At 42.3% G+C, this 22,064-nt stretch overlaps 1 protein-coding gene across 1 annotated transcript in view; it reads right to left on the reverse strand.

Annotated features, from left to right (window-relative positions):
* ablim2 (actin binding LIM protein family, member 2) overlaps window positions 1-22,064 on the reverse strand; it is a 332,680-nt gene that overhangs the window by 234,814 nt on the left and 75,802 nt on the right. Inside the window, exon 4 of the mRNA XM_043698357.2 lies at window positions 334-449. Within this exon, the coding sequence (XP_043554292.2) occupies window positions 334-449 (116 nt within the window). The remainder of the gene's footprint in view (window positions 1-333; window positions 450-22,064) is intronic.

Raw genomic sequence — 22,064 nt, forward strand, 5'->3', positions numbered from 1 at the left:
CCCAACAGACTCCAATGTGCCATCTGAGTGACTACAGTCATATAGCATCTGCAGTCATTGAAGACAACAGTTCCATGATGGCTTTTTACAGAAATCTCAACATGTCACTACAATATTACTGCTGAACCATCTGTTCAACATAATACTACCACATGTATTGTAATTCTGAAGGTGCCTAATGCATGGGTCACTCTTACTTGTGTTTTATTATATGTTCAAAATCTTCTTTCAAAGAATATTCCTCAAACGCTCCAATATGAAGATTAATTGCAAATGGAAAATAAATAATTGGACTTTAAGGTGTGAATATTGAGAGGTAACTAACATACTTACTTTGAGGTGTCTGTGCTGACACATGTTTGGGATTCGTACTCAGAAACTGAGAGCATTTCTGGCAAATGCATTCCTTCCCATTAAAAGTTACACGGTCTCCAGGAGGAAAGGGCTGCCTAAATGATAAATAAAATACATGATTGAGTACAGCTTTACAATAGTAAATTCAGTTTAATTATTAACATTTCTTATAATCACTGAGAGAACAGTCAATTACAAATCTTGTTGTTCAATCTTTCATCATTCTTGAATTCAAGACTTTTTTTTTCCCCCAATTAGGCTGTAATTCCATGTTGGAAGGTTCTTTTGAATATTCTGAGATTCAAAACCTAAAACAGGAACACCCAGAACAGGAAAATTTGTCAATGACACATGCTGGTCGGACCCATCTTGTAAACTTCAAAGTGGAGGTCCAGGATGATAAGTAAGCTCATTTTCAAGTATTACTGTCACAGATTGAATAGCAAAGCAGAAGTCCTGGGGGAAATCAAAGACATTACAGTGAACACAGTTCCCTTGAATCCAAATCAATATTTTCCGATCAGATTTTCCCTTTCAGTTTTGCTATGTCAACATTCACAATATTGTTCAAACCTCTGAATACTAGGAGTTCTGCCAAGTGAGCTTTTGGAGTCATTTATAACACTGTGATCATTTTAAACAAGAAACATACTCACCAAATGGCCAAATGCAGTGGGCAATTTATGAATAATTATTAATGGTCAGATTTATTTTCAGAAATGCTAGCAACAAGATATATTACTTCAGAGTCAGACCAATTGCAGGTTTAGTTAAAACTTGTGCTGAAGCTTATTTTACTATGCAGTTTAAATACAACTGAAAAGTATTGTGCATGGCAGGCACTTTGTGCCCACAAACATGATTTTGCTCAACATTTTTAAATACATAAACAGTTGTTACAAATTATTTTCAATGAGATTTAGCATTCGAACATGTCACAATGGAAAGTCATATGAAACCATTTTGCAACCGAATTTATTGCCAAAGTCAAGTCACTTTGAAAATAAATTATTTTTCCTTGGTAAATGAAATATCTAATGTTTTGAATATGTCTTCCTTAAAAATTAAAAATTACATATTTCACAATGTAATCAAATTTAATTTTTGAATCACTGTCTCAGTCTGATTTAGAACACTTAATGTTCACTCAATCTCTGGCCATCAGCCCCCACCCCATATCCTCTAGCAAGCTTTAGATTACTTTTCCACATTTCTACTTCATTAGCTCTCTTTTCATGGTATTGCAAACCTCCAAGACCCTCCCCCAAAGGCAAGAACCATCCTTCAGTGCTAGGAAAACCCAGGATGGAGGCCAAAAATCTAAATCTCATATCTCCTTGATATTACTGAGCACTAGTGTCTATAATTTCTATAGTGATTTTCCTCCATGTGCTGTAACTTTGGAGGAGAGGGGTAATTTTCAGCACACTTCTGTGGAAATCCTTTAATTGACTACATAGTATACATAGGGCTAGATATTACATCCCTTTGTCAGGTGTGTTTTCATTGGGTGAGCATCATGCAAAATAGGTTCCCCCGACCCCCAACCTCAGCCTGATAATACAGGATGGTGAACTTAGCCATATGAAAATAAATAAATGAGGGTCAACTGAACTTGTTAAAAACCTGAATATTATCCTGATCATTCCATATTTTTAAAAAGTGTTTGGATTCCTCCAGAGCCACACAAATCTTGACCTCATTCTAGCCTTTGCTCAAACATGGACAAAACAACTGAATTCGAGAGGTGAGATGAGAGTGACAACCCTTAACATCAAGGTCGCATTTGACCAAGTGTGGCATCAAGGAGACCAGGAAAATATGTTTCAATGGATATAGAGGAAAAACTCTCCACTAGTTGGAGTTGTACCAGGCACACATGAAGATGGTTGTAGCTGCTGAATGTCAGTCATCTCAGCTTCAGGACATCTCTGCAGGAGTTCCTCAGGGTACAACCATCTTCAGCTGCTTCACCAGTGATGTTCCCTCCATCATAACATCATAAGTGGGGATGTTCACCAATAATTGCACAAAGATCAGCACTATTCGCAACTCATCAGATACTGAAGCAATTGCAACAAAATCCGGAAAATTGTGCAGAAAAGTGGCAAGTAACATTTGCATCACACAGATGCTACGTGATATCCAGAAAAGAAAATATAATTATCACCCCTTGACATTCAGTGTTACCATTGTTGAACCACCGAAATCAAAATCCTAGGGTTATCATTGACCAAAAACTCAACTGGGCTTGCCATATAACTAGGAGAAAGTGAGGACTGCAGATGCTGGAGACCAGAGTTGAAAAGTGTGGTGCTGGAAAAGCGCAGCAGGCCAGGCAGCATCCGAGGAGCAAGAGAACCGACGTTTCGGGCATAAGCCCTTCTTGCCATATAAGTATAATGGATACAAGAGCAGGTCATGGCAAGAAATCTGCAACAAATAACTCACCTCCTGAAACCCCAAGGCACAAGTCAGCAGTCCTGTGGCTGAGATGATTGGCTCCACACCATCTTTCTTTGTCCCAAGTACAACTCAAGCGATCATGTTTTCACCATATTTCCACTCTCTTCAATTATAGTTTGGGTCATTGATACCACACTTTGTCAAATGCATCCTTCACATCAAGGGCAGTCAATCTAGTCATTGCTCTGGAATTCAGCTCTTTTGTCCATACTTGGTTATATTTTTAATCAACTTGTTCAGACAGGTTGGACTTGAACCCTAGCCTTTTGATCTACAAGCTGCTGCAGAATAGTCTTTATAAAGCCTACAGCATCTGATTTTCCATGGCCTCTTATCTCACTGGTAATCAGGCCTGGGTCTGCGTATCTTCTGAGATCAGGCAGGAGCAGGAGTTTTCAAACGAGTGTGGCCTTAGATATTGGTCATGCCTGGAATAAGGCTATAGTGAGGCCTGGAAACAAGTAATGAACCCAAACAGAACATCAGTGACAGGTTGTTAGTGAGTAACTGCTACTTCCTAGTATTCTGAGAGACATCTTCTATTACACAGTTGACAGTAGATTGTGGCAGTAATTTGCCAAATTGAATTTGTCCTACTTTTTGTGGAGAAAACATAACTGAACAATTTTCCACTTCAATTCTATGCATTGATATCAACGTTGCAGTTGCACAAGTAGTATTTGGCTGGAAGTGCATTTAATTCTAAAGCACAAGTCATCAGTTTCATAGTCAGAATCCTGAAAGGGCCCATAGCCTTTGCTGTATACAGTAAACTCAGCTGTTTCTTGATCTCGAGTGGAGTGAATCAAATTAGCCACACTTCTGGATATAAAAATAAGCAAATTGGCAAAAGGCTGGTATTTGTAATGGTGGGGACCTTATTAGGAGGTTGTGATAGCTCATCCACTTAGCACTTCTGGCAGAAGGTGGGTGCACCATTTTTGGTGGTAGCATTTTTTGCATTCACATGCTGGCCATTGCCTGATTAAGATAGAATGTTTGGAAGTCTCCTCCTCCTCCTCCAGGTACTTGTTTGGTTGATTACCAAAGCATGAGCATCAAGTGGGCTGAATCTGATCGCAAATGAACTGCGTTCTTCATTGTTGATGGTACATTAAAAATACAACAGGGAATAAGGTTGATGATACTTACTGAAATAAATAGCAATTCTCAATAGGCCTGCGCACTAATTTGTATTCATTAATGGTAATGAGTTATTCTATTCTGCAGGTGTTGATTTCATCAATCGCACTTGGAAAGGGCAGCAAATCTCCCTATTAACATGGTTAAATATGTGAAACACACTGCATAATCTGCAACAATGTCATGCTCTCTAGATTCTCTGCAATTGATGTGCACACAATATATTGAGAGATTTAGCTTTCCACTGATAAATAAATGATGAGATGTCATTATTCTGCTTATGCATACAGGAGATGAATCAAAACTATAATAAAGCATTGACGTAATACAAATACAGAAGAACAGAACTTTTGTTAATTCTCCAAGGAATTCTTTGCAGAAAGGGAGGTCAAACTATAATGAGCTCAGCGTTGCATGACAAGCCCCTATTAACTAAATATTCAGATGAAATAAACATTCAAATTGGCAAAGGCTGAAAGTGGCCTTCTGCAGGGATCAGTTGCTTATAATACACATTAGTAAGTAAATAAGGGCAGATAGGAGTGGTAATTTTTGGATCATGGTTTGAATTCCAACATAACAGATTGCAGAATTTGCAATTTTTGAAAAGATCTGGAATTTAGAGAGTAATGACAATTGATTGCCATAAAAAAATGGTTCACTGATGTCCTTATTTGGTCTGACCTATATGTAGCTCCTGGTCAACAACAATGTAGTTGACCCTTAATCTGAAATGGGCTAGCCAGCTGCTAAAATACAAAAGAAAGCAATAAAACCAGGTGACCTAGTACTGACCTAGAACATGAGAAATTTGGGAACTCACGCCTAAATTGGGAGAGCTCTCTCTCAACTCACGGCACAATATCATAAAGCTTACTGGATACCATCATTCCTGGGTTTGCCATGACCACCAAAAGGCAGACTTATAGAGCATCAGAGTGAATACTGAATAGTTGTATTCAGTAATTGGGAGTTGATCTGGGAGTCCTGACCAAGCTAGAAATGTCCTGAAAGGAATTGGTGCTTAACAAGGTCGAAGGGAAAACATATCTAACCTCATTCTCACAAATCTACCTGATTCACCTATATATGTCAGTATTAGTAAGAATAACCACCAAAAAAAATCTTTGTGCAGATGGCGCTCCACCTTCACATTGAGAATATTCTCCCTTATATTGGTGTGGCACTAACATTGTGCTAAATGTGATAGACTTCAAGCAGAAGTCAGAAACAGAACTCAAAATTGGTCATCATGCGGCAATGTGAGCCATCACCAGTGGCAGAATTGTAATCCAGCACAATCTGCAACTTCATGGCCCAGCATATTCTCCACTCAACCCTTACCATCAAACGAGAGGATCAACCGTGGTTCAAAAAAAGAGTGCAGGAGGACAAGGCAGGAACAGCACTCGGCACATCTAAAAGTAAGTGTTAATCTGGTGAAGTCACACATAGGACTACAGATCATAGGGCGGCACGGTGGCACAGTGGTTAGCGCTGCTGCCTCACAGCGCCAGAGACCTGGGTTCAATTCCCGACTCAGGCGACTGACTGTGTGGAGTTTGCACATTCTCCCCGTGTCTGCGTGGGTTTCCTCCTGGTGCTCCGGTTTCCTCCCACAGTCCAAAGATGTGCAGGTCAGGTGAATTGGCCATGCTAAATTGCCCGTAGTGTTAGGTAAGGGGTAAATGTAGGGGTATGGGTGGGTTGCGCTTCGGCGGGTCGGTGTGGACTTGTTGGGCCGAAGGGCCTGTTTCCACACTGTAAGTAATCTAAAATCTAATCTAAAAAACTTGCGTGCAAAATAGCAGAAGCAGAAAGTGATAGACAGAGCTAAGCAATTCCACAACCAAATCAGACCTAAGGTCTGCCATCCTGCCACATCTGGTCCTGGATGTTGTTTGGAGAATTAAACAACTAGAAGAGGAGACAGTAGGTACTGTAGATGCTGGAAGCCAGCAATAATATATGTGGGTCGAGATTAGAGTGGTGCTGGAAAAGCACAACAGATCAGGCAGCATCTAAGATGCAGGAAAATCAACGTTTCGGGCAAAAGCCCTTCATCAGGAATTGACATTTTGGGCCAAGACCCTTCAATGACTTTCCTACTCCTCTAATGCTGTATGACCTGCTGTGCTTCTCCAGCTCCACATCTATCAACTTACTGGAGGAGTTGGCTCTACAGATGTCGCAATCCTCAAAGATGTCCGAGGTCATCGCATCACTGATGTTAATCTTCAGCCAATCTGATTCACTCCACGTGATAATAAGAAATGGTTGCAGATACTGGCTGCTTAAAAGGCTATTCTGACAATACTATTCAAAACATGTGCTCCAGAAATTGTTGCAACCCCTAGTCGGGCTGTTGTGCAGCTACAACACTGGCACTGACCTGACAATGTTGAAAATTGCCTTGGGATGTCCTGTGCTCAAAAAGCAGGACAAATCCAACCTGGCCTATTAAGGTACCATCTGTCTACTCTCGATCATTAGTAAAGTGATGGAAGATCTCATCAACAGTGCTATCAAGCAGCACCTGCTCAGTAATAACCTGCTCAGTGACACCCAGTTTGGGTTTCACAAGGGCCACTCAGCACCTAACCTCATTGTAGCCTTGGTCCAAACATGGACAAAAGAGCTGAATTCTAGAGGCAAAGAGAGAATGATAGTCCATGACATCATGCCACATTTGACTTATTGTGGCCTTAAGGAGCCCTAGCAAAACTGGAATCAACAGGATTTAGAGAGAATGCTCTCTGCTGGTTAGAGCTATAGTCGAAAAGGATGGTGCTGGAAAAGCAAAGCAGATCAAGAAGCATCCAAGAATCGGGAGAGTCGATGTTTCAGGCATAAGCCCATCAGGAATGGGAGTTAGGCTGAGCACAAAGGTTGTGGTTGCTGGAGGTCAGTCATCACGGCTACAGAACATCTCTGCAGAAGTTCCCCAGGGTAGTTCCCTTTGCCAAACTATTTTTAGCTGCTTCATCAATGATCTTCCCTGAATCATAAGGTCTGATGAATGAAGGTCTAATTATTGATGAATGCCTAATGTTCTGCACCAATCATGACTCCTCAGATATTAATGCAGTCCATTCCAAAACCAGCAAGATCTGAAAAATATGATGCTTAGATTGATAAGTAGAATGTAATACTCATGCCACACAAGTGGCAGGCAATGACCATCTCCAACAAAAGATAATTGAAGCATCACCCCTTGACATTCAATGGCATTATCATCCATGAATCTCCCACCATCAAGATCCTGAGAGGTTACTGTTGGACTAGAAACTGATCTGGACTAGTCATATAAATACTATAGCTACGAGATCAGGTCAGACACTAAGAATCTTACAGTAAGTAACTCACCTCCTGACTCCCCAAAGCCTATCCACTTCTACAAGGCAGAAGTCAGGAGTGTGATTGAAGATCCTCCACTTACCTGAATAAGTGCAGATCTAGTAACACTCAAGAAGCCTGAGATTCCCTAGGACATAGCAGCCTACTTGTCTGACACCACATCCACAAACATCCAATCCCTTCACCACCAATGCTCAGTAGCAGCTGTGTTACTATCTGCAAAATGCATGGGACAAGTTCACCAAAGCTCTTTAGATTGCACTTTCAAAACCAACAACGACCACCATCTATAAGGAAAAGTGCAGCTGATACAAGGAACATCACCAACTCTAAGTAACCCACAATCCTGATTTAGAAATATATTACATTGTTTTCAGTTTTGTTGGGTCAAAATCATGAAACTCACTCCCTACAACAAATGGACTCTGGTGGTTCAAAAAGGTAACTCGCCACCTTCTAAAAGGCAACTAGGGATGAACAATAAATACTAACACAGCTAGCAACTTCTACACAACAAGACTAGATTAAAAAAAAGCCCACCAATGTACTTTTGGAAAAAGAGCATAAGTTTATTACAGAAAAAAAACTACATAAATAACAATTTTGAAGGATCTCATCACAGACAGCAACAAGAAACATTTAGTCTTTTTCCTCCGAGGAGAAAGTGAGGACTGCAGATGCTGGAGATCAGAGCTGAAAACGTGTTGCTGGAAAAGAGCAGCAGGTCAGGCAGCATCCAAGGAGCAAGAGAATCATCGTTTCGGGCATGAGCCCTTCTTCAGGAATGAGGGAAGTATGTCCAGCAGGCTAAGATAAAACGTAGGGAGGAGGGAGTTGGGGGACCTGCTGCGCTTTTCCAGCAACACATTTTCAGCTCTGATCTCCAGCATCTGCAGTCCTCACTTTCTCCTCGGAGGAAAAAGACTGAATGTTTCTTGTTGCTGTCTGTGATGAGATCCTTCAAAATTGTTATTTATGTAGTTTTTTTTCTGTAATAAACTTATGCTCTTTTTCCAAAAGTACATTGGTGGGCTTTTTTTTAATCTAGTCTTAGTGTGTAGAAGTTGCTAGCTGTGTTAGTATTTATTGTTCATCCCTAGTTGTCTTTTAGAAGGTGGCGAGTTACCTTTTTGAACCACCAGAATCCATTTGTTGTAGGGAGAGAGTTTCATCATGGTACCTCTCCAATACACTGGCAGGCCGATCTATAGACAAGTCCTGTTTTTATAATTTTTCCCCAAGCTTCTGGATCTTTCTGCAGCTTTGGCCAATCAAGAGGGGCGTTGGAAATGCAATAGGTGGAAGGAGGTCAAAGTGAGGGTGATAGGCCGGAGTGGGGGTGGGGGCGGAGAGGTCAGGAAGAAGATTGCAGGTTAGGAAGGCGGTGCTGAGTTTGAGGGATTCGACTGAGACAAGGTAGGGGGAGGGGAAATGAGGAAACTGGAGAAATCTGAGTACATCCTTCCACCTATCGCATGTCCAACACCCCTCCCCCAAGTCCCTCCTCCCTACTTTTTATCTTAGCCTGCTGGACACACTTTCCTCATTCCTGAAGAAGGGCTCATGCCTGAAACGTCGATTCTCCTGCTCCTTGGATGCTGCCTGACCTGCTGCGCTTTTCCAGCAACACATTTTCAATCTTTTTCCTCCACCAATAGTGAGTGTCCTTTACAGACACTCAACCCAAATGCTAGCTTCATTTTTTACTCAACAATGAATTTGCAAGAATATATTTTTAGATTAGATTAGATTATCTACAGTATGGAAACAGGCCCTTTGGCCCAACCAGTCCACACCAACCCTCCAAAGAGAAATCCACCCAGATCCATTTCCCTCTGACTACTGCACGTAACACTATGGGCAATTTAGCATGGCCAATTCACCTGACCTGCACATCTTTGTGACTGTGGGAGGAAACCGGAGCACCCGGAGGAGGAAACCCACGCAGACAAGGGGAGAATGTGCAAACTCCACACAGACAGTTGCCCGAGGCTGGAATCGAACCTGGGACCCTGGTGCTGTGAGGCAGCAGTGCTAACCACTGAGCAGAATTGGACAAGACATCCGGTGAGGCCCATCTTGAAGGTGAGAGAAATTTACCTTATCTTTTAAGCTTTTCACAAGTGATATTGTGAGGTTATTGCTAAGCAGTGAGAAATTGCTAATTAAGTGGCATTATTTGTTAAATGCCTTGTAGACAGCACATCTCATCTCATTAATATCCAGCTTCCTATCTGACTAAATTCACCAAACAACACTGATGTTAAGAAAACTTGACACAAACACAATGATTGGGAGGTGCAACAAGACCTGGCGATCCTTATACACCAGTCACTTAATATATGCAGGTGAGAAGGGGAGGATGCAGGAGCAGTGTGCAGTCTTTCTGCAATTTACAGGGCCTTGGTGAGACCACACGTGGAGTATTGTGTGCAGTGTTGATGTTCTTATCTGAAGAAGGATGTTCTGAAGGGAGTGCAATGAAGATGTAGCAGATTGATTCCTGGGATTGCAGAAATGACATATGAAAAGAGACTGGATCAGTAACAGAACTAGCTAAGGTAAACACAGGAAGGATGTTCCCAATGACCATATGTTTCTGCAAATCCTGACAGATTCAGCTCACCGCATGTTTTGAACAAATTCCAACTTGAGCATGATAAAAATGCATCTCAGACTGATCCACAAGCATCAGCCACATGCACCCCTCATCCACAGACGTTGGCATACAGCATCTGTTAACCCGTCTTGACCATCATGGTACCTCTCCAATACACTGGCAGGCCATTCACGAAGCACAGGGTTGCACTGCAAGGTGCACCAGCAACTAGCACTGGAAGGTAGCTGCAAGATCAATGCGAGAATAGTGTTGTCTAGTCCCTCCTTAAACAAGTTAGGCAAATCCAACCACAATATTATGATCGCGTTTGACCATTATACCAAAGTGGTCAAATTACCATGAACACAAGCCAGTACTAGTGCAAAGAGTCTCAACTTGATGAAGAAATTCGTTACAAAAACATTTAATACTAAATAATATCATCTCTAATCTTATTTGGCTCCTTAAGCTTACAGAAATTCCCCGTCTGTTATAAATTGTCGCTCTTTCCCTCTCTGTCTCTAGAACTGCAAAGCTGTGCTCTTTCTTCCTCTTTCTCTCTCCCCGGATGGTCAGCTGGTCTCTAATTTGCCATGCAGGTCTTCTCAGAAAATCTCCTGCCCGATCTACAGACAAGTCCTGTTTTTATAATTTTTCCCCAAGCTTCTGGATCTTTCTGCAGCTTTGGCCAATCAAGAGATCCTCTTAATAGCTGCCAATGGTTTGAATGGCTTCGTTAATCGCTAAATATCATGTTAATGCTTGTTCCATTGTTTTAGGCTTTATTATCTGGTTCTCGGTGGCTAATATGTATCCCTTCTTTGTTTAGTTGATGAGCTATGTCTATCCAGGATGACTGTTAACAGGCTATGTCCTTTACACTGTGCTAATGACTTTATCACCTTATTGTTTATTTTACTGGCTTCGGGATTTAGTAAATTCAGAGTTTTACTTGGCCTATCGACCCAGCATCCCTTGCTGTTTGGCCAAGTTGGCAATCTGTGTGTTTTAGCAGCCAGGAGGCTGTTACATTTCTCCCCTTTTGAACAGAAAGAAGCTTATGCAAAAGAAGTTCAAACCTAATTGTTAAAGTTGGCTTTGGTTGTTGTCAGCGGAGCCTACATGTTAATGTGAAATCCATTGTATAGCTTGGTCAAGCATACCATCATACATCTGGTAAATGATATAACTATATGTAGAACAAAAAGAAAATCCCGCTGGAATGACCCTTTTAGAGTCATGAGGTTTAGATACATATAAAATTCAGTGAAGGAAAGAAAATCCTGTTGCCATAATCCATAGAGAACTGTAATGCCGAGACAACATTCAGTAATCAGAACAAATAGAAGTGGCAATACTGATAACTGAGAGTTCCATCTATCTTGTAACCCCTGCACACATGTACAGGCATTATTCATACGAGCACGCACATGTGCTGGGATATCTGCAATCTAAAGTACCAATTGCTGAGGTATATCAAGGTGAGCACAATTAGCACCACCAGATGTCAGAGGAGTAAATCCATGGATGAATTTGTATATTAGAATTCCAATTCCAAATTGTGCCCCACCATTTGGTGGGATGAATCTCATCATTCTATTTCTTTGTGTGTTGTGTTGTTTTTGCAAAAGATTGGTGGGCACTCATTAACTGCATTTGGACTTGATCCAATCTTTCGGGTTAAAGCTTTATACCAGTGTCATATTTTTTCAAAATATTCCCAAAAGATTCTTTCAACTCTTCGTTCACATTTATGAATGACCCTTGTGTCAGTTCTATTAGACCTATCCATGCAGGGATACCTAGAAATGGTGATGATTACAGGTTGAATCCCCACAGTGGTATTTTTGGAGTGAGCTAGTGACACAATATTCTCCCTCCCCTCAGTATGAGACTCTCGTGATGTCAGTCCTCAGACTCCTTGCTTCCAAAGTACAGTTTACATCACTACTTGTTTTAAAACCACAAAAAACGTGTTCATAGGATATACAGAATATGGCACATGATGGTACGGTCTGTTTGTTCACATTTATTGAGAGTGTTCCCTATTAATGTCCCATTTCTTTCGACAGCATATAGGAGAGTATCATGATACCCCAGCCATATTCCTTGCTTTACAATGCCCATGTTTTCGACTTCAAAAGTTCTTAACTCCACACTGTCACTAGGAATGACTGGAATCCCTAGCACAAAGCCTAGGGTCTCACCAGAAGTGTCCTTGCAGCTGTCATTCAACCACATCTTGGTTAACTGCCTCAATTGGCAGCTGGACATGTTGGCATGTTTCCTTCCTTGGAACAGATGTTCCATCTGTTTGTTGCGGTTCCAGGATGGGACTTTCCCTTGACTAGCCCATCTGAGATCCTCCCTCTGTTGCTCAACCATCCAGTCTCTACAGTTACAACACAGGCTGCAGTTTTTTTGTCTGCCTGCTGTCAACTATGATTTTACCCTGGATGATCTCATTGATGTTTTTTGCATGACCTTAGAGTATGATCACAAGGTGGTGGCTAACCTGGTTCCCCATCAATTGTCCTGCTGTCTCCTATTGGTTGTTCTCATGCATTTCCTCCAAAGCCAGTTTGACTTGTCAGGTAAGGATTTTGAGTTTATTATTCAAATAAGCCAAATCAAGGCTATTAACTGTCATCACTTCCAACCCATATGCTGTAGCTACATCATTAAATAATTCCCTTCCCTTAAGCTTATTAGTTAGGGGTCGTGGTTCACCCTCATATCTTTCTATCCCTTGTCCAATTATTATCTAGGTCAGATGTGAGTAGAATGGTTTCAATGGGGATGGCACCACTCTGGTAGCTGGGTCCTGGATGTGTCTAATATTATTGGTATTAATTTGTGGTGGACACTGTCAAGCAAAACTTTGCTGTGGACCTAATCATGAGTTCACTAATTAGGCTTGGGATGCTTATGGGACAAGCTGGGAAAGGAGTATTTATTGCCAGGTTTGGTCTGTTTTTAATTTCATATTCTAGAAATTCTCCCTGGTGGGGCTTCCCAGGGTATTGTCAGCCAAACTCTAATCCTTTGTCCAGATGGCGTGCCAGGCATTCTACCATCATGCACCTGTTCTCCTGGGTATCTCCATTTCACAATTTTCCAGGCAACATTTTTATAAAACGTTTGTTGAAAGAGATCAATAGTAATTAGTGTCATAGAGATGTACAGCACAGAAACAGATCCCCCTGTCAAATCGTCCATGCCAACCAGGTATCCTAACCTAATCAAATCCTATTTGCCAGCACTTGGCTCATATCCCTCCAAACCCTTCCTATTCATATAACCATCCGGAAGCCTTTTCAATGTTGCAATTGTACTAGCCTCCACCACTTCCTCCGGTAGCTCATTCCATACACGTACCACCCTCTGTGTGAGAAAGTCGTCCCTTTCAAATTTTCTCCTCTCACCCTAAACCTATGCTGTCTAGTTCTGGATTCCCCTAACCCAGAGAAAGAAACCTTGCCTATTTACCCTATCCATGCCTCTCCTGAGTTTATAAACCTGTAGGGTCACCCCTCAGCCTCCGACACTCCAGGGAAAACAGCCCCAGCCTTTTCAGCCTCTCCCTATAGTTCAAACCTTCCAATCATGGCGACATCCTTGTAAATCTTGTCTGAACACTTTCAGATTTCACAACATCCTTCCGATAGAAGAGAGACCAGAATTGCACACAATATTCCAAAAGTGGCCGAACCAATGTCCTGTACAGCCATAACATGACCTCCCAACTCCTCTACTCGATGCTCTGACCAATAAAGGAAAGCATAGTAAGCATGTTCTTCACCTCTACCTGAGACTCCACTTTCAAGGAACTCCAAGGTCTCTTTGTTCAGCAATACTCTCCAGAACCTTACCATTAAGTGTATAAGTCCTGGCCTCATGGAATCCCTACAGTGTGGTAACAGGCCATTTGACACAACAAGTATGCACCGACCCTCGGAAAAGTATCTCACCCAGACCCATTCCCCTACCCTCTTTACTCTATATTTCCCTTGACCAATGCATCTAAACTCCACATTCCTGAACTGTGGGCAATTTAGCATGGCCAATTCATCTAACCTGCACATCATTGGACTGTGGGAGAAATCTGGAGCACCCGGAGGAAACCCATGCAGACATGGAGAGAATGTGCAAACGCCACACAGACAAGTGCCCAAGGCTTGAATCAAACCTAGTTTCCTGGTGCTGTGAGCAATTTTTGTTTTGTTTTTGATTTACAGCATCCACAGTTCTTTGTGGTCTTTTTTTTAAACTCATGTTCAAATAATTGGTCCCATGTTCTGCGCCTGTGGTTTGTCCCTGGATGTAGAGTCCTGAGGGGAGCACAGCGTTTGGTCAGGAAGGGAATCAGTACCTGACTCCTTGTCTGTGGAGTGGTCAGAGGGATTACTGGGACCATCTTGCATGAGGCTGATATCAGGATCTATCTTCCTGAGCATGGTTTGAGTGGTAGAACTTATTTTGGGCTGAATAGGATTTAATCTGATTTATATGGTAACAGGCCATTCTACCTGAATCCAGCAAAAGTTTATATATAGAGGGATTCACTAATGAAGTGTGGTCCTGAAAATCTGGGGTGTAGAAATGAATCGGGCTGGTACACCTTTTACCTTCCCATGTATTCAGAGGGGTGAACCTTGCTTTTGAAACGGGCACGAATCTCTGTGTTTTGTACTCATTTTGATTGCTGCGGCCATTTGTGCAACCTTTATTTTTTTAGCAACAGTGCAAACAGCAGATTCGTGGGTGAGGGTATTCACTTCGGGTTCAGAGAGATCCACCTAATAGAGGCTTAATGCCTTTCATATGTAATCCCATCATGAGGTGATGTGGGGTGAATCCCATGGAACTTGTGCGAGTTCCTGACAATCATAAGAATGAAGGGCAGTAGTGTATTTCATGTGGTGCTATTTTATCTCACAGCTTTTCTTAGTAGACTTTTAAGGGTTTGATTCGTGCGCTTAACAACACCACTAGATTGGCAAGGTGGAATTTCCAATTGATGTTGAAGAACGTCATGACTTGTATGGAGCATTCAGTGAACTGGGAGCCTTGATCAAACACAACTTTGCAGGGAAGACCCCAATGTGTGAAAACCCTAGCTGTGGTCTCTGCTGTGTTTGTATGTGTGGGGAATGTTTCAATTCATTTAGCAAAGATGTCAATGGTAAATAGAACATATTTGAACCTCCCCAGTAACCAGGTATGGGTCCGATGTAGTCCACCTTAGTCCAGGAGTGCACTACTGGCCGACTGTGTGTCTGAAGTTACCTTTGTTAATGTACCATTTCAGGTTGCTTTGAGCATAAATTTAGCAGTTATCAATACAATGTTTCAAGTCTTTGTCAAGATTGGTCCACAATGCTTTAACACATTCCCAGGTGACATCGTTGGCCTGATGCCCAAGGATATCACAAAATTGGTAGATTATGATTGCAGCCATGAATTGGCACAACGTATACATCATCTTTGAGGCTATGCCTCTATGACCAAGCCATTTTTGATTGAAAATGTGTCTTCCCACTTTTTATAGCTGTGCAGATAGTTCCTTTGGAGGATAAGTATCAAATCGGGATAGGAACCCTGGGTTTGCCTAAGGTCCTTGATGTTTGACTGAAATGGCCATGGTTTGCATTGGATCAAGGATTGGTGGCGGCTCTTTAACTACAAGTTTTAACTTTTCAGTAATAATTTCTCATTACTTGCGCAGTAATCTAATCTCAGCAGTGAGAATCTTCTCGGCTGCATGCTATTGCTATGGTTATCTTAGTGGCCTTCTTCCCAATTTGTTAATTGCTAAATATCATGTTTCATTGTTTAAGGTGTCAGTTTCTGGTTCTTGGTAACTAATATGCATCCCTTCTTTGTTTAGTTGATGAGCTTTGTCTCTATGCCTCTGCAGGATGACTATTGTCAGGGTGTGTCCCTTCCTACTATGCTAATGTTTTTAGCACCTAGCTGCTGCTTGTGTCTGGTTTCTGGATTTTGTGAGTTCAGAGTTTTATTTGGCCAAAGTACCCAGCATCCTTTACTGTTTTGCCAAGTTTGCAATTTGTGTTTTAGCAGCCAGGAAGCTGCAACAGACAGGCACCTCGGTCAAGGATTTGACTAGTCTGCATTTCAAGGTTTGCTCTCTTTGCACTTGCACTATTAGAACCTGCACATATGCTCGCACCATCTATGCCTTGCCATGTCACATCATGCTAGTTAGTGTGTTGTCTGGTTTTGTCATTGTTTTGAGATGTTCTTTTGTCCAGATATACAGTCAGGCTGCTTTTCACATGTATCAGTAGGGATCTGTCCAGAGAGGGGTTCACCTTGGTAAATAGCACACTGAGATATCAATCTAAAACTTACAGCTTGGTCAACTGAATGGCCATAAGGAAAATGGTGGGGAGTTGTCCACTCCAGTTTTGGTGGTGGTGGTGGTATGAGTAGATGGTGCAGGGTGGTAATGTGGAGGGGTGTGCGTGTGTGTATGTGTGTATGTGTGCGTGTGTGTGCGTGTGTGTGTGTGTATCAAAGGTGTAGTCACCAAAAAATCCAAGGGCATTACCACAGTTAGTGATTTGTTTGGACACTCATGGTCAGGGGATCTATCCCAGTTCAGTTTGGGGTATGTTCAGCAATCAGTCCTGTAGGGCCACCTGTCAGCAGGTCAAGCAGCATCCAAAGAGCAGGACAGCTGACATTTCAGGCAGGACCCTTTATCAGGTCTTGGGAGACTTCTCTTCAGTCAGAGATCTGCGGCAATTACATTTCTTTCAGGGTGGCCACCTGATCATTAAGGACGGTTCAAGAGGGGGACATGTAGAAACCGAAGGGTGACCACTGATAGAAAAGGTGGGGGAGTCAAGGCTGGTAGGAGGGAGGTGGAGCACTCTCATGCACCTGGTAAATAGAAGTTCATAGAAATTCTCACGTATAGAAATTAGAATGAGAATGGTGATGGGGGAAACTCAAGAAGAATGGGAGAATGTGGAACAACTTTTGAAGGGCATAGTAAACCATGGGTGGGATTATTACTGGCAGTGATGCTACATAAAATTGCGGCAGAAGAGGAACCACTACTTGTCCAAACTTCCAACAGTCGTGAGCCACACAACATTGATTTTTCATCTATGATTACAATGGTCTTCCTGAATTGAGTGAGACACTGAGTGTTTAATGGGAGTCCAGAATAGGTAGTGTGTCAGAACACTACTGCCTTCTCACTGATAGTGAGTTACTCTCAGCCTGCTCAGCACCTTCACCGGGTTGCAGCATATGTTGAGCCTGATGGTGGATGGATCATGGAGACATGTCCCTCGTTATCAGCGTGCAGCGTGTCTCACTGCATGGGGAAGTGTGTCCAGCCTTCAGCCGCAAGGTATGCTATCAATAACTGTTCTGAATTCAAAGAAACCCTTTCGCTCAGTTATAAATTTAGGTCCTATCCATCGAGTGTGATGGATCCTGCTGCTAATGACATGTGGGTCGCTTTGGCTGCCTTTCCAACAAAATTGAAGATGGATCCAAAAGGACAGAAACCAACATCAACCCCTGAAGTAGCAGGAGATCAGCACTGAGGAAAAGGACCTCCCAGCTCAGGGAAAGCTCATGATCCCAGGGGCCCTCAAGATATGTGGTGTGCACAGGAGAATCAGAGTTCTCCAGTCCTGACTCCAATTGCTGGGGTTGATTGAGGCGCATTGACATCACTGGCTCAGTTTGTCCTGTGACACTACGACAGAACGATGCTGGATACTGGAGTAGGAACCAAGGGCTGCAGGGCCCCCTCTCTTATTGGCTGTGAAGGTCACTGCCTGCTGAACTAGCATGCTGCTTGCACCTTCCAGGGAGTGATGGGTGACCTGTGTGGGATCACTCAGTCGTGGTCCCACAAATGTATCAGGACAATGACTGATATCATCTGTGCAAGATCACACCAAGATCATTTGGTTCCCCATTTAGTGTTCAGTCAGATTCAGGAACATGGCTGGGTTCACCCAGGTGGAAGGTGCCATAGATGGCATACACATGGCAGTGAGAGGGCAGTATCAGAACACTGTGGAAGGGGTCTCATTCCAATAATGAACAGATGATCACCGGTACCACTTCCTGGAGATGTGTGACCCCTACCCTGGAAGCTGCCATGACTCCCGGAGCACTCATGTACCTGGTAAATTTGAGGGTCCCCTAGGTATCTTACAAAACTGGCTATTGAGGGAAAAGGCTACCCACTGTGATCATGGCTCATGCTACCATTGTGCAACCACCTGGCTGATGAGTAGTACAGGTACAATGTTGCTCTTGTCTTGATACGGCTGTGGTAGTGCAGACAACAGGGCTGCTGAAGATGCAGGTCTGCTGCATGGACAAGTCTCGGGGTCCCTTCAGAACCGTCCAAATATGGTGTGCACCATTACATGGCTCGTTGTGCTCTGCACAGTCAGAACAGGAAATGAGATGATGTGATGGATACTGAAGAACTGGGAAAACAGACGCAGCCTTCCAAGGGAGGATGAGAACATGGAGAAGGTGGAAGCTACCATTGTCTATGACAAAGATCAGCGGCAGAAGGGACTAAAAGACACAATGTAATTTACACTGATGCCAAAAGGACAGAGCTGAGTGCTACAGACAATTATGAACTGGAAAATACTCTTTTGTCATGGTGACAAAATCTGGTTTATATTATGGAGTGAACTTCAGCTCTTGCTGCTTTGATTTGTGTTTTCTTATGCATCCTGTCAATAAAAGCTCATGTTTGTACTTGTCCAGTTGTTTGCATGTATGTAACATTCCCCAAATGGGCAAAGATCAGCTGCAGATAGACAGTGGGTATTGGTAGAGCTGAGGGGTTCAGACAGGCAAAGTGTGTGGCATGGTGGTTGCAAGACAAATATAGTGAATGAGAAAATGAGACCATTAGACAAAGGAGAAGTAGGCCATTCTGCCCATTAACATCATTCTGCTATTGAATGAGATCATAGCTGATCTGTTAATAAACTCTACTGTTTATCTTTATCTCCTTAATCCGCTTGATGATTAGACCATAGGCACCGGAGCAGAATAGGCTACTCAGCCCACCAAGTATTTTCTGCCATTCAATAATAGTTACGTTTCACAACCCAGTTCTCCCATATTCTCCCTTCTCCCCATAACCCTTGATCCCTCCTAACCTGAAACAAGTGCAAGTCCAACTACTCCTCTCCTCATAAGAAAATCCCTTCATACCTAGGATCAAACTGGTAAACCTGTTTTTGATTTCTTTCCAATGTCGGACATCTTTTGTTAGAGAAACAGACCAAAACTGTTCACAGTATTTCAGCTGTGACCTGAATAGTGCCTTATACAGTTTTAGCAAGACCTCCCTATTTTTATACTCCTCGCCCTTTTAAATTAAATCTAACATTCCACAAGGACCCCCAAATCACTTTATGTGGCATTTTCTGCAATATTTTCTACTTAAATAATATTCAGCTCTTCTATTCTTGCTGCCAGTGGATAACCTCATATTTTCCATATTATATTCCGTTCCATTGCCCAATTCCTTAATCTGTCTCTATCCCTCTGCAGATTTACTGTCATCCTCACTACTTACTTTCCAATCTTTTTTTTCTGCTATCCACAAACTTGGCCATAGTACATTCATTTCCATCATTATTCCTCATAAACAGTGGAAGAACATCTGTCAATTTCTTTTGGAGGTTGGCATTGTGAAGAAGGAGCAGTTAAAGGTCCACAGGATATGCTTAACAGCTTCTGACGTTTCGTGTTGCATGGCTGGTTCTTTATAGATTTGCTAATTTAGATACATACTCTCATATTATGAGGTTCTTCCACATAATTGTGGTCCCAGCACTGATCTGGGTAGAACTTCACTAGTTTCAGATTGCCATGCTGAAAATGTCCCTTTATTCTAACTCTCTATTAGTTAGCCAATCCTCGACTCATAGCATACTAATGTACTACCCCAACAGCATTAGATTAGATTCCCTATAGTATGGAAACAGGTTATTTGGCCCAACAAGTCCACATTGACCCTCCAAAGAGTAAACCATCGAGACCCATTCCCCTACCCTATGTTTACCCGACTAATACACCTAGCACTATGGGCAATTTAGCATGGCCAATTCACCTGACCTGCACATCTTTGGATTGTGGGAGGAAACCGGAGCACCCGGAGGAAACCCATGCAGACACGGGGAGAATGTGCAAACTCCACACAGACAGTCACCCGAGGCAGGAATCAAACCTGGATCCCCGTGAGGCAGCAGTGCTAACACTGAGCCACCATGCTGCCCCATGGTGCTCATGGCTGCTGTGCCATTCCATTGCTTGTGAAAGTCAATGACAGATTGCCAGTGCGTGTCCAGATACACAGTGGCCTTTCATAGATGGTGCAGGCACATGGGATGCCAGTCTTTTGGTGAATGTTGAGTTGTTCTAGGAATAGCACATGGTAACAAATGACCTGACAAGATATGAGAAAGAACATGCAAAGTCTCATAGTGAAAATCTCTCCAAAGATCTTTACACAATTCAGACTTAGCCAAAATAAAGAGTAAGGTTCAGCTCACCGACTGTTATGCACCTTTGTTAAATTACTGGTTAACCCCTCTCTAATATAACTTATCACCATCAGGATTACAGATTAGGGAAAGCTGAAGACTCCCTTCCAAAGAGGCTGATTGCCAGAGCTAAATCCAAAGGACTATAAAAATATTCTAACAAGGAGCAGTGTCATCAACAGCAACAAATTATACACTAGAATAGACGTCATTCTAGATTACAGTTGTAACACCTAGCTCAAGACCCGTGTATCACATATGCACCCATGTCTCTCTACTCCTGCCCATTTTTACAGAACAACTGACAAGTTTACCAATTCTACCTCCTTATACCTTTTAAGGACTGAATTTGCTCCTCTATCATCATGGCCTGGGCATCATCTGCTTCCTTAATAAAGACAGATGCAAGGAATTGCAAAGAAAACAAAACCTCAAGCATTCCATTACAAATATGCTCTTTCTGCCCTTTGCACCACCTCTGTCAACATTTGGATAATTAAAGTTCCCTATAATAACTATAACATTTGCACCTCTGAGTCATTTGCAGATTTTTTTCCTGTATATTCTCCATACTAGTCAATGACCTACACGCTAAGTGTAACTGCATCTTTTCTGTTCCTTAACTCTACCCAAATCAAATCTGCCCCTGAATCCATGGGACATTCTCTTTCCCTGGCACTGAAGTGCTTTCCTCAATCAATCATAAATGTTTTCATTTCTCCTTTTTTCCAACTTCACCTAGTAACTAAGCATTCTCTATTCTAGTACTATCTGTCTCTTCCAGTATCGTGTGCATTTGTATTCCTCTCTAATATTTTCTCATGGATCTCATGGGTAAATGATTTTAAACACTCACACAGTGCTAGCAAATGCTCCACAAGAAACTCCTTACTGCTTCTGTTCAGGTATAACCAATCTGACTCATAATGGTATCATTATCCCCAGAGCCAGTCTCAATGTCCCAAGAAGCTAAAGCCTTTCCTACTGCAGTAACTTTCTAGCCACTCAGCTGTTTTATCCTCCTATTTCTATACTCATTTGAATGTGGCACTGGGAATAATCTAGAGATTACTATTTTTGATGTCTTGCTTGCAAACATTCTAACTAGCTCCCTAAATTTTGAAAGCACATCCCCTTTCCTACCTATACTGTTGGGACCAACATGGACCACGACCTCTGACTGATCACTATTCCTCTCAGAGATCAAAATCTCATAGCTGCTCTATGATATCCTTGACCCTGGCATCGGTGGAGCAGCATACCAATCCTGGAGTGACATCAATGTCCACAGAACCGCCATAGAACATTGGAGCAAAGCCGCCTGCATCTGGCATTCTTGGGAAAAATGAGGAACTTATGCAGAAAGCAGAGAAACGGACAGGAACCCGGCCCTGTTCTGCCTTCAACAGCACCCGATACGATAGGCTCTAGATTTCAAACAGGATAGCAGTCTGTTGCTCCGAGTCAATTACTAATCTGGGTTTTTATGTAAACAAGGTGTCAACCAGATGAGCTGGTTGGTTGTAGTTTTCTTCACTCAGATGTGTTGAAATATTAGTCCTGGAGTATTA

This window comes from Chiloscyllium plagiosum, unplaced genomic scaffold, assembly GCF_037043375.1.
Source record: "Chiloscyllium plagiosum isolate Xiang-an unplaced genomic scaffold, Cpla_swu_hap1 HiC_scaffold_1, whole genome shotgun sequence".
Lineage (NCBI taxonomy): Eukaryota > Metazoa > Chordata > Chondrichthyes > Orectolobiformes > Hemiscylliidae > Chiloscyllium > Chiloscyllium plagiosum.